At 37.0% G+C, this 13796-nt stretch overlaps 1 protein-coding gene across 1 annotated transcript in view; it reads left to right on the forward strand.

The window, feature by feature from the left end:
• The first annotated feature begins 6398 nt into the window (after window positions 1–6398).
• Window positions 6399–13796, forward strand: part of synrg (synergin, gamma) — a 39708-nt gene continuing 32310 nt past the window's right edge. Inside the window, 4 exon segments of the mRNA XM_030152986.1 lie at window positions 6399–6470; window positions 9956–9996; window positions 10998–11143; window positions 12403–12530. Of these exon segments, the coding sequence (XP_030008846.1) occupies window positions 6436–6470; window positions 9956–9996; window positions 10998–11143; window positions 12403–12530 (350 nt within the window). The 5' untranslated portion in view covers window positions 6399–6435.

The raw sequence follows: 13796 nt of genomic DNA on the forward strand, positions 1-13796 counted from the left end.
TAATGCTTCTCATCATAAAACATGGCACAGATCCCCCCCTGGGTAGAATGAAAATATTGACAAGTATTCAGAAGCAAAACAATGTCATCATTGTTGTAATTTGCGAAGGAGCGAGACATGAGAGAGCACAATGTTGTGACAGCGACGGCTCTAATCATACAGGAATCTACAAAGACTGAGAAATGCTAGGGAGAGGAGCAGTGGCTGTGGGTAAAAACACCCACGCTAACAGTATTAGACACTCACAGCCCCAGAGATGGGAAAGACTCAAACAATTACTAAACATCCCCTAAAATTAGTCATGTTTCTGAAGTGAAAGCAACCCCCCCCCAATACATGTCATTGAAGTGGCAGATCCAGTCTCCTATTCAATATTAGGTCATTGTTATTATTGTATTGGTTGGTTTGTGACTGTTATTGGCACATTTATTGCCATCTGATCAGAGGGCACTCATACTTATGTGACAGGACATGATTTTTTTTTTCCTCCTAATGTATTATTTTTGTATAAAATTGAAATCAATCTTAAATCATTATTTATACTTTCTGAGAAAATATCAATATTTCAAGTAAAAGTTTTTTTTTTTCCTAAATGAAACTGGTTTGGTTGTTTTCTACTGTCATCAGATGCACAGACAACTAGATAGATAGATAGATAGATAGATAGATAGATAGATAGAGGAGGCGTGGCACAGTTGGATGGACTGTGAAGTGGTGATTTCCATTAATTCTAACGTGCTCCAACTCTAATTTTCTGTCCCTGTGTTGACCTGCAGCCTCCATCCTGCTGGGGGTGGCCTTGTAATCCACCGATGTTGCTCTATTTGGTTTTCAATAGGGCCTTTGATTCTCAGACCCAGGAAGCCTCTAAAGATCTGACAATTTCTCTTTTCTTCAGGAATTGAAAAAATAGGAGACTCATTAGCATCTCTTAGAGTTTGCAATACAACACTAACATCTCTAAACGTCACATCTCAGCAGTGAAACAAAGTTTTAATACAAAGTTGTTTCCTTAGGTCACTATTAGACCTCACTTGCTATGAGCACAGATTACCTTTATTCATTAGTTAGGTAGTAAAATAGTGTTAATGAAACCTTTTTTGGTTGTCAGAAATAATGGGGATAAGTTTGAGCTTAATCATTAAACATGCTCTGTCAGGTGTTTTGTTTTATTTTTTACTTTGGACACTTTGACATAAAAAGTAATTCCATACAGAATAATGTTAAAGATGTAATGCTACTACTCCTTATCGAACAGTTAAATATAAATTGATGGGTGAAAATAGTGTAGTCACATGAAAATAAAGGAAGACCTGGACATGTTTCAGCAGGGGGCACCATTTAGCACCTCAAGTCCAGACTACTTAATAAACTGCAGCTCAGACATACACAGTAAACTATAGATTATGAGTCAATTCTAGTTTGTAAAAAATAGCCCATATTGAAGGCAAAAACATAAAGCTTCTGGGAAACATGACCCCCACTGTTTGTAAGACCCGGCATGACTCAGGGAAGTAGAGAAGGTCACAAGAAATGTCCTTTTAGTAATCATTGTCCAACATGTCTTGAAATTATCAAATAGATTTCACTGAGCAGACCCACTGGACACTGGATTTCATTACATAACAATTTATTGCTACTGCGAGACGCTTTCTGAGGGACAATAATCGTAATATTCAACAACTTTACTCAGGTTTGAGAGATAGTTAAGTTAAATAACTGCTGAACCAATACTTTACACTGTTGTTCATATGTTTTTTGAAAACCTGTTCTGAGATCTGTGACATTTGTGTGCACAGCATACAATCCAAAAGCCTTATCACCTTATTTTTTATTTAGTTAAATGATGGGGAATGTTCATGAACTACCATGAGCACCTAAGTCCATTCTGTATATGTCCCAGATAAAGACAAAATAGTTCATTTTCATTTGCAGTTGCTAGCAGGTCCAGGGTATATAAAAATGTTAACAGCATGTCTTCTATATTTTGCTTACTTTGTCTTGTTCATTGTATACACATGTGATGACCATGGAGGTAAGGGGGTGTGGTGATGATGGAGGTGAGCCAATAGATGCAAAGCAGCCGATGACTCGAGAGGTCAACATAAGGAGCGAGGTGACACACGGGGAACAGAGAAGAGGGACAAAGAGACAGAAAGTGGAAGCTGCAGGGTGAATGTGGCCGTGTGTTTAGCGGTGGCCGAAGAAAGGCTACTACATCAACTCCAGCTGAGGCCCAAAGGGTTAATGTGATAAGACTACCCAGCAGGGGTCAAGGGTCAGGAGGCCACTCTCTGCCAGGGCTAATTGGTCACTCCGACCAGAGTTTACGCCAGCCTTCTATGGAGAAATACATACACATGTATGGAGCTGCTCTGACAGGAGTCTTCCATCAAAACCAGGGATCAAGGGGTCCTCTGTTGTGTTCCTGCACAGTCATGGAGATCAGTCAGGCCTCCGTAGTAACAATCAGCAGCCTTCACCGTACATTGCCACCAGTACCACCTACAGTGACAGCTGGGTTAGACACATCAAAAGATAGGTGGCTTTGATCTACAGTTATTTTATTTTATTCAATTCACTTCATTAACATTCACTTTTCAGATTTTATATGAAAGACTGGAAAGTAGATTAAAATGGATCAACAGTTTGCATAATTCCTTGACAACTATATTTTATTAATATCATACACATAGAAAGCATTTGAACAGTATTTTAGTGCAAATTAGTTCTGCCACTATTTTTCTTGGTATATTTTAAAATATGGCATTAGGACACGTCAAACAGCAATCAAACAGAAATCTAAAATGTAAGCAGAGTGTTGGAAAATGGAAAAGAGATGAATTTTTCAATATGATATTAAATATTAAATATACAGGTCACATAATGCAGGATTTCATAGAATACTTTTCTCCTGTGTGAGACACATGAGTGGAAATTTTAATACATCACAACAGAAGACCAAACCAGCAGCAGCTATGAAAGATAAATGGATCAGAAATAAAAATCCTAATGCTGGAGGTTTTATGTTTTATTAAGAACAGTAAACCTCCACAGTCTGTGATTAATTCTATACAGAAGGTGTAATATTCCTACCAGACCAACCTACTTGTTTAAACTTGAACTGTACAGAGGAAATTCCCTTTGCCTCAAAGAAAATAATTTATATGATAATAAAAAATTGACTCCTGTTGTTATTATTGTTCTTTGTAAGATTATGAATGAAGAAAGTTAGAATAAAATGTCAACCAGCATTAAACTAAATTAATCAGATTTACTGTGATGGGTAAAAGTGTGAGCGTGTTTTCAACAATCTGTTTCTAAATTCACTCCATTTGCATCCAAAGCTGAGAAACTGTAAAGGCCTCTGGTTCAGAGGAATCCTGACAGATTGATGTTGTCATGCGGATGCTGTCACAGGCTTGATGCTGGACAGGTTAATGATTTATGAGGAATGGTGGGATACCCAGAATGGGTCCGGAGTTAATGTTCACCTTTCTCACCAGACCTCCTCTGGGGGGCTGCCCACAGCCTGTCCACATCCAACTGTCGATGGGATGTGACTGACTCTGTTGGCCTCCAGCTAAACCTGGCATTCACAGCAGGGAGGGAGCCCATCTCTGCCCTCCAACGCCTGTGAATAGGTCCAGAGAAGAGGAGGGGACACGAACCTGACATGGTCTAATCATCTGCTTAATGGCTCTCAATGGGAGCAATCAAGGATAACAAAAATAATCATTTTAAATGAGCTCACATAAACGCTTTAGGGATAATTTAATAAGTAAAGCAACAACAAGGGCATGACCAGGATTGAACCATATTCTACAGGAACGTCACCAGGACTGCAGAGATAGAGACTCAAAGTAACTCAATAAGCCTTTTAAGATGTTTTAAATGCAATTATGATTCTATTGACAAGATCCAGATTCCATTAATAAATCAGATATTTGATTAGCCCTTAGTTTTATTCAAAATTTTCATGTGACCCTAATATCAGTGATTATAATATTTTTTTCTTTCATTGTTTTAGTCTAATTCACTGATTCCTTTATTTAAATCAGGAAATATTTTATGTAGACTTTGAAATTGATAAAACTGACTACTTTGCACTAATACATTGAGCAGGTTAAAAATATAATTTAAAAAAAAAAAAAACAACTCATACAGACAGTGTCAACACTTCAGTGATCCAAGTATATTCAGTTTAAGTATTAAGAATATGAAAGTATAGCTAATTAAATTTTGATGTCAACAACAGTGTTTGCTATTTTAGAAGAATATACATTTCACAAAACAATACAGATTGCATGACAGTGTCCTCAGACAAAGCCACAGCTCTGTCTTCTGAAACTCTGAAGACTTTTAAGTAAATCAAAAACACTTTACTTGGGCATGAGTCTTTTTTTACTTGAATAAAATACTGTAAAAACCTCAAGACATTCAGATGTTAGTGAAAAATGACTTCTTTTGGCCTAAATGGCTGCATGTCTCCCTCTGTCATGTATATGGACACTAAATCATTTTTGTTGAATAGAGGTGAAGTATAGGAAAGGCTGAGGGCAGAGGAGGTGATGGATAGTGATCCTCTGCCTTCCACCAATCTCATTAAGCTGTAAATCTTTCACAGCAACACCCAGTAAAACAATGCCAGAGAGGCTTTTACTTGTTGCTCCACCTTGTCATTGGTGTAACAATGAAATTGCCAAGTGAATCACTTTGTCAGGACACACAATGGCCTTAATACTTCAAACAGCCAGTAAAAATGTTGGACAAGACACTTCAGGAGCACATGCAGGTATAATAAAATACAGCAACTGATAAGTAAATCAATATATCAGCTAATTATGAATAATAGGAAGACTAAAAACACATTTAGAAAATATGACATTATAAAGGTAGTATTGCTGTGGTGTAGAAATCACTTGCATCTACTTGACATATTTACCTGCAAATCCAAAGCTCATAAAACAATCACCTCATTTAAAAACATCTACCAGATATACTGAGACTTTTGCACAGAAAACCTGCAGGCATAGCAGGTCCTGGATGAAGCTGAGGCTACATTCAAACTGTGGGTTATAGAGGCCAAAGGCTGATCTTCTTGCTTTTATGTGACTCAGGGCCTCATGGAACCTAATTCTGATCTGGTTCATTTCCATTTTCATATGTGTACCAAAATGACCTCAATCTGAACAGTAAGACCAGAATTCATGTGACAGTTCATGTCACTCCAGACTGAGATTTGTCACAGCTTTGAACTGGAAGAAGTCATTCAGATATATAAAGTTGTTCACACAAGCCCAGCCTTAAACATCTATCGCAGTAAAATGCATGAGAACGGGAAAGCAGCAGTGAAATGAATCCAAAGAGATCATATAAAGTAGCATAGAAAATTTACTGCAACATGACTTCTTGTTAATACATATTTTACTTAAAGGGACTTGAAAGGTTAAATGTCTGGAATACACAACTTTCACTTGTAGAAAGAGTATTTTCACAGTGTGTACTGAGTACCTTTACTACAGGTAACAATCAGACCATTTCTAATTCTAATGCTTAAATGACTTAAATGGGAAACATAGAGGAAGCAGATATTGTTTTACACATATACACCCCCCACCCCCATTTGCAAATCTGTTCCAAGGGAATTTTGGTTTAAGCTTATGTGTACTGTACAAATCTAAGTTTTCCAAAGCACTTGGACACCCTCTTCTGTGACATGCTGAGCAAAACCTACCTTTATTTGCATCTTGTAAACATATTTAGTTAAAAAGAAAAAAAAAAAAAAAAAAGAATACACTCTTTTTTTTAATCTGACTTCAAGAGGACAACCAATTTTTATCCAATGTAGTGAAATACAGATCAAACCACAGATTTTGGAGGTAGAAACCAATCTCTCCAGGGTCCCTATTTTAGTTCCCATGTCTACATGAATGAACTAAACTTGGCAAAAAGGCTGAACACTGACATCTGCTGGCAGACTGTCAGTACTGCAGGAAACTGTTTTATTGACAATTATAGCCCCGTATCTGATATTTCAGGCAGGCCTATTTCCAGGAGGCTTCCCTAATACACACGACGTTAAACTGACATTATAATGCATTACACAATGTTTTTTCTTTCTGTGTCCATTGAGAGAATAAAGGTAGCTCACTTGGTGTTAACTATTTAATGCACAACAAATTTTCATTAGGGGTGTTCCTAGTCTGTTGGTTCACATGCACGTACGTTTCATTTTAGTTCAGAGACGATAGACGAAGATCAGATAAAAAACAACGACACGCCTTCTATTTACCTGATACACTCATAACAACATTCTCACTGATGAATGATCTAACGGTAAACAATAGTCAGTGCCTGTGAGACCAAACTCAGGGACTGGTGTTTTACTTTGCCGTCACTGCTGACGTCGTGTCAGTGACTGCTGTTATCAAGATGGCGCTGCGGCCAGGATCTGGGGGAGGCAGCAGGTATTTTAGCTATTTAAGAACAATTCTCTCCCGTAAAGCTGAGTTATTTGTGAAATATCCACATTTGACAGCAGTTAAGCCTCGAATTGATCACCTAAGCGGTCGTCAAAGATGGGGAAAAGGGCTGAGTTTGTAGTCGAGTTAGAATGATGAGATGAGATGGCTGGATGTCAGGTGTCAGAGCTAGCTAGCGTTAGGTTACTGAGGAAGCTAAGCTAGCTGGTTCCTCTGCTGTTGACAGAGCAGCTCAGAGTGGTCCAAAACGGTTCCAGTTATGTGTATATTTAGAAAAATATACGTTTCATTATATAAATGAATGCTGATATCCCTAAGGTGGACGGTGAGACATCGTATGACGTTGTGCACATCATTGTCATGTAGTTAGCATTGACAGTAAATACCCAAGACTAATGCAGACAGGCCTGTGGACGGATGATTGTGTCTACACCTATCTTTATGAATATTCCTAACTAATAAACTGTCGGTCTAGGATTTATTTAGTGACTCCTGGATAGTTTAGTGGGTATTTAAAGAGCTGAAGGTGATGGAACTTGGACATCTTTCTGAAATCCTCTATATAGCTAAGATTACATTGTAGTGCATCAACCAGATAAACTTGATTTTCAGGATTTTCCAATTTTATGTGTATATTTAGTGAGACTCTTGTTAATTCAGATGGTTGAAGGACGTAAGGGTGTATCTTATCGAAGTAGAGGAGGAGATGAACAGAGCAGTCTCATGATTATTTCATAAGCTGGTCTTGAGCCGCCTGAATAATAAATATGCTCTTGCCACAAGCATCTCGACTAGCCAGGTGATACTGATCCTGCAGGTGAAACCCAAAGCCTTAAGACTGCAGATGAGTGTGCAGTAGGAAAGCCTGCCTGCTGTAATTTGATTACCTGGAGGTAATTGTGTTGGGTGATGTTTGACAGACAGACAGAATTGGCTTGTGCTAGAATGTTTTCTGGGTGAATGTTGTTTTTGGTGGGTTATGGATGACACTGATACCGGTGAGGCCTCAAATTTTAGCAACAGCCACTTCTCTGTTCGTTATTTATTTATGTGTGACAGCTCCAAATCTGTCGGGTGAAAATTCATATACATCCCTTACATGATGCATCAGTTTTGCTGTTGCACGTTTAAAATGATTCCTCTTTTGCATGATTAAATTACATTAATATGAATTTTGTAATTCAAAAATCTTTAGTTTCAGTGTGTAATACAGCTATAACAAAGTGAAATGTTAGCGTATGCCTGAACTAAAAACCAGAAGGTGGAGTAATAGTGCAGCCAGTAATACCCATCTTTGTAGGTGTTTACATCTTAGGTAAATGCATTAACCAATCCCACACATTCATCCTCCTACCTGGAGACTTCAACCATGTTATAAATGAATTGTCATAATATGGTTTGTTTTGGTTTGTTTTTGTCTCCATGTGCTGTTGTAACTTAACAGGTTTTTTCAGAGGTTATTTAGGCTAAGTTTTTCCTATTTTGATGTTAAAAATAACATAGTGACATCGGTGTGATTGGCTATATTTATCACATGATATCTGTGACAGAGATGAATATAATTGTGATTAGATTACGTACATGTCTCTGTCTTCAGCAGGATGTGATTACACCTTCCATCAAACAACTGACCCCATGAACATCACATGATCCATCATTGTGCAGAGTGTTGGTTGTAATTTGTTGAGGTTTCTTTATTGGAGTTATGACTGACGCCCAGTCGTCATTGTAACTTTTTAAAGTCATTTTCAGGAACCAAATCAAATTTATCCTGCTTAATAGAAATAATGGTTTCATTAAGGGCTGTGTGATAGACTCCAAAATGTTGTTATGATATGAATCTTCACATAGAAATTGTTAACTATCACAATAAATATCAGATTATCATTTTGTTAAAGTTTCTTCAAAATCTGACTTTTGGTTAGTTTAGGTATTTTGTGTTTTACTTGACATATATGTAAATGAAATAATCTCTAAAAAAAAAAAAAATGTGTATCATGATAATCATAGCCACTAACCTGCAAGGAAATTATCGCAATTTATTCATTATTTTATTTTTGCCCAGCTCTAGGTTGAATCATTTGCTTTTCATTTTGCCATCATTCTATAGATAGTCTCACTTGTATTCCACTAAAAAAGCATCTTCACAATAGGCAAAATAATGATTTTATCATCCTCAGTTATTGACTAAAACTCCTCACAATGCTGGAAAGAACAATGCTTTCATAACAGTTTGATGATGTATGATTAGGGGCCTTTTTACAAGGCACTGGTCTGCCTGGCTTTCACAGCTGCTATTACTGCTTATCTCCTTGGATGTTAATCTGCTCAGTCATGACCTGGTATTTGCTGCCGAGTGGTGGGCAGCAGTGCAGTAGTGCTCTTATAAAAGCTTTTTAAGCTGTAAATCTTACAAGCTGCAGATGTGAGTATTTGAAACCCTTCAAGTCATGCATCATGGTCATAGATAACACATAGTTGTACTATATTAGAATTCAGGGAATCTCATCTCTCCTCCATCTTTAGGTTAATATTGTTAAATTATCACTTTGCAATGGAAACTGATATTCCCTGAATCTAGGATGGTGGCAAATACAGTATTAAGCCATTTTATCATTTCAGCCCACTATATTTCCTATATTCATTGAAGTGTAACAACACACTTTATTTCAAATTCACTAAATGATGTAGGTTTTATGTGCAGGCCTTCAGGTGTTATTTAATCACAAAATACAGTTAAATGTTAAATTTGTAAAATTTGAATTATAATAAAAATATCAGTGTCATTTGCCATTCAGTATTCTTAAACTCATTTGGGAATGCTTGAATTGACAGTGACTGTCCTTTCTCTCTAATCAGCATTTTGTTAGCACAGCTGTGTTGGAGCGAAACGTATCAGTTTTATAAAGCTATTCCCCCTCAGTATTGGATTAGTGATGCTCAGATGTAGCTTGGAGTCAGTCCTGGATGCCTCTTTCTTCTTTTTCCTTCTGCAGCATTAGTTCAGGCCTGAAGAACTGAGTTGTAATAAGTTCTTTGGCAAATAGCTGGAGGCCTGTGTGGGTTGGCTCCAGTGAGGGACAGACTTGGCCAATTTGTAGAGCTTTTCCCTGATTATTTCTTAAAGGCTTCTTTCTCAGCACAGACACAGTGACAGAGTCCAAGTCGCCTGTGGAAATGGCAGCATGTCTATGATGTTTACTCACTACAATTCTAATGTTGCTCCTGTTTGGTAACCGTTCTTAAATTCTAACATCTTGAGTCCAGTCTGTATGAATGGACAGTTTTAGTGTGGAGAACAGTGGCTCATCACATACCATAACACACCAAAGCTGCTCTGACCAATTGTAACAATTATAGTGCACTCTCAGATTTAATGCTCGAGTCAAAAACGGTTTTGGTTTATATTTGCACACTGGGGTAGAATTACTGAAATCTCACAGCTTGTGTTTTTCTTTTCTTCCCTTCAGTTTTATGTACCCTGTTGGAGGGGGCTTGGGACCACCACAAGGTGAGTCATTCTTCCACATTACACACTTTGCTCTATACCACTAAACTGGATTTTTCCACTTTTAATAAGAAGATTCAAGATGTCTGTTGGATTGAATTTGCCTTTTAAATGTGAAATCAAAAACTACACTGGGCCTACTCATGATACAGTTATATGTAAAATTGCATTGTAAGCTGGAAATGATTCCCAATTAAAATGAAGCTAAACAATGGAAGGTGTTATTTACATTGTGTAGAGGTTCACTTTAACAATGCCTCCAGTCATAACACACACACTAATTTGTCTGGTGTCAACAGGCAGACCCACTACTTGCATAGATTAAATAAACAACCACAGAACACAGTATGTTTCCTGTTTGCTGTTTTTCTAACATTACCATAAACCATAAGGCACAAGAAGAAACCAGCTATGCCATTCCAATGCAGACTTCAGATGTGCTATCACTTAGGTGTGCATGTTCATGTTATTTAGACTGTTGACTTTGCACTAACACATCTGATAAACAGTTCACACACCACTGGGACAGACATCTCTCCAGGGTCGTTACATGCTCCTGTTAGCAATGTCATTTTAGTTCGACAAATTAGAATGTGTGCAGCCTCCTAAACAAGCTATTTATTCAGCCCAGTTGAGCCGTGACATGGTGAATCATCTGGGGGCTCCGGTTTGAGCGAGCTGCTCAGCTCTGGCTGTCAGCTTACACAGCATCTGTGAAAACAAACACACTTTCTTCTATTTTTTTTCTTCTCTCTTTTCTCTGTTGTTTTGGTCTAAGCTGTCGAATGTAGTCACAGGAAAACAGATTTGGTTGTTGCTGAGTCTGTGACTTTTTCCAGCTGTCCAGGGAATTGATTTGCAATAGTGAATCATGTATATCTTCTAGAGGTTTTTTCGCCCTTTGGTCTTGTATTAACTTGTCCTCAGTGTACGTCAGACTGGACTCACAGTCATCCTTCACATGCTATAGCATAAGAGGATTTTCTGCCTATGCATTTCTGCAGGTATGGTACCCATGCAGCAGCAGCAGCAGCAGCAGCAACAGCAACAACAGGGCTTCCCTATGGTTCAGGTCATGCAGCCTAACATGCAAGGCATGATGGGAATGAACTTTGGGGGACAGATGCCTCCAGGTGCCATGCCCATGCAGGTTAGTTTGTTAATCTGTGTTTGTGTCAACATTAGGATACAACAGATACAACTGTTTCTCCTGACCAGCAAACCCTTCTAACAAGCATCGTATTTTGGGAGTTCTAACATTCATAATTGTAGAAAGAAGATGACCATTACTGCATTAAAACTCTATGATAATGAGTTTTAGTGTTAACACTTGATCAGGTAGGATTACGTAGACAAAATCAGGGGACATAAAACAAGGTTACTGTGATCGCAGATGTCCCACAGTTTACACACACAGCATCATAGGAACAAATGATTTTCATTTAGCCATCCTTCAAGAAAGTTTTAAAGGCACCTCTCTACACAAGTTAAGTTATATTTCTTGGTAGAAAATATTTGTGATATAATATTTGTGTTTTCTGTGAAAGTACATCAGAATTTTGTTGAGATTTTCATGAATACTTGATGAATTTATATTAGATACAGAATGCATTCAAAGTGACAGCAAAATATATTGAATTAAATCAAGTTTTAATTGACTCGTACAAATATATTGAGTAATCATATCACTTTAATATTATTGTATGTGTAATTTGACATATATTTGATGGGTTTATATGAAGTTTGGGGTTTACGTATTATACCCTGCATAGTTTAGTTCTCTATTTGTTTATTTTTATTTCTTGGCAGAATGGTTGCGCAATGGTGTTACAGTCAATACAAAGGTGCTGTGACTAGTTATTTACTGTTATCTATTTTAACATGATAGCCGATGAAGGAAATTAAGGACGGGGCAGGACTAGATAAGCTTTTGCTTCTTTCTGTCCCTTCTCAAACTGTGTATTATGAGTTGATACACATGTACATTTATGTTAGATTTATTGTATTTCCTTACTTTTTCTGTGACTAATGACCATTGATGGGTGCATATGTAATTGATTTCTTGGTTTTATTCTTTTGTTTTGTTTTTTTACGTCAAAGTTTGAGACAAGTAATCTAAACTAAAAGTAAACTAAACTAAACTAAGTTCTTCTTACACTTTTTGATTGATTATATTTAGGCAGAGACCCTTGTTTAGTGTTTTGAGAGTGAATTCATCCAAGCACTAACAGTTTGCACATTAACATTGATTTATTGCAGCCTGGTGATTTTTAACAAGACTTAAGTTAACTGCATCCAGAATTGCTTGGTTTTCCCTTGGTGCAAACACTTAATATCAGCTAAATAGAATGTAAATGTGTGAATACTAATGAGATTTCTGTGCTGTTTTTTGTTGTTTGTGTCTGACAGGCTGGGATGGCGATTGGTATGCAAACTCCTGGGATGCAGTTCTTGGGCCAGCCACAGTTTATGGGTATGAGACCTGCGGGACCACAGTACACAGCAGATATGCAGAAACAAATGGCTGAAGAGCATCAGTAAGACTTCTAATGTCATGGTTCTCTGTTGTGGCTTATTGTTTGGAGTGGAGTCAGTCAGTCTCTCACCTTATTGGTCCCTGTGGGGAAATTAGTTGTGTACAAGTGAAACATAAAGCAATTAAGCACCTTAAATATACATACAGGCTGGGGAAGCAAAATTTACAATATTTTGAGGCAGGGATTGAAAGACAGTGTATGACCAATTAGTTTATTGAAAGTCATGAGAATTTATTTGCCACAAGAAAATTGACATAATAGAAAATGTTTTTATTCTATGTGTCCTCCTTCTTTCTCAATAACTGCCTTCACACGCTTCCTGAAACTTGCGCAAGTGTTCCTCAAATATTCGGGTGACAACTTCTCCCATTCTTCTTTAATAGTATCTTCCAGACTTTCTCGTAATAGTTTTGCTCATAGTCATTCTCTTCTTTCCATTATAAACAGTCTTTATGGACACTCCAACTATTTTTGAAATCTCCTTGGTGTGACGAGTGCATTCAGCAAATCACACACTCTTTGACGTTTGCTTTCCTGATTACTCATATGGGCAAAAGTTTCTGAAAAGGTATGGATAATAGTGTTAGGTATGATTATGACATCAATATATGTTTGGTTTCAAAACAATTGACGTAGTGCCTGCTGAGAAAAAACAACTAAATGTTCATTGTAAATTTTGCTTCCCCACCCTGTACTAATAAATATAGAACAGACTTTGCAACATAACAGGCTATTTATAAAACCAGTAGAGTTGAATTAAAAGGAATGATATTTGCATTTTATGAAAACTGTAATCAGAGGGTAGGATCTAAGTTTACTTGTCAGGGCGGGATGCTGTTGCACATAAAGGGCTTGGCTTTGAAAGTATAAATGAACTAGAAATGTAAATAGAATATTCTGGAATACTTCAGTAATAACTGAACAGAGTTAAATTATTTAATAAAATTATATTATTTCTCAAAACAGTTTTCTAAACCATACTGAATCACCTTTAGTTTTAGGGGTGCTGTTTTTGCTATACCATTTATTAGAAAACTTAAGCTTTTTACATTATAGTTTCATATAATTGCTTTTGTATCAGTTTTACAGGTCTATCTAATCTATGTTTTACCTTAATTTGTATTTGTTTGTGTGTATATGTAAAAAATACAGACTTTTGCTTGCTATCTTATCATCCTCGTGGAGTTGTCCTGAAAATAATCCCAAAACTAACATGGTTCCAGATTTTAAGATCAGTTGTTCATCTTTATAATTAATTAAAATGAT

Source organism: Sphaeramia orbicularis, chromosome 13 (genome assembly GCF_902148855.1).
Source record: "Sphaeramia orbicularis chromosome 13, fSphaOr1.1, whole genome shotgun sequence".
In the NCBI taxonomy this organism is placed as follows: domain Eukaryota; kingdom Metazoa; phylum Chordata; class Actinopteri; order Kurtiformes; family Apogonidae; genus Sphaeramia; species Sphaeramia orbicularis.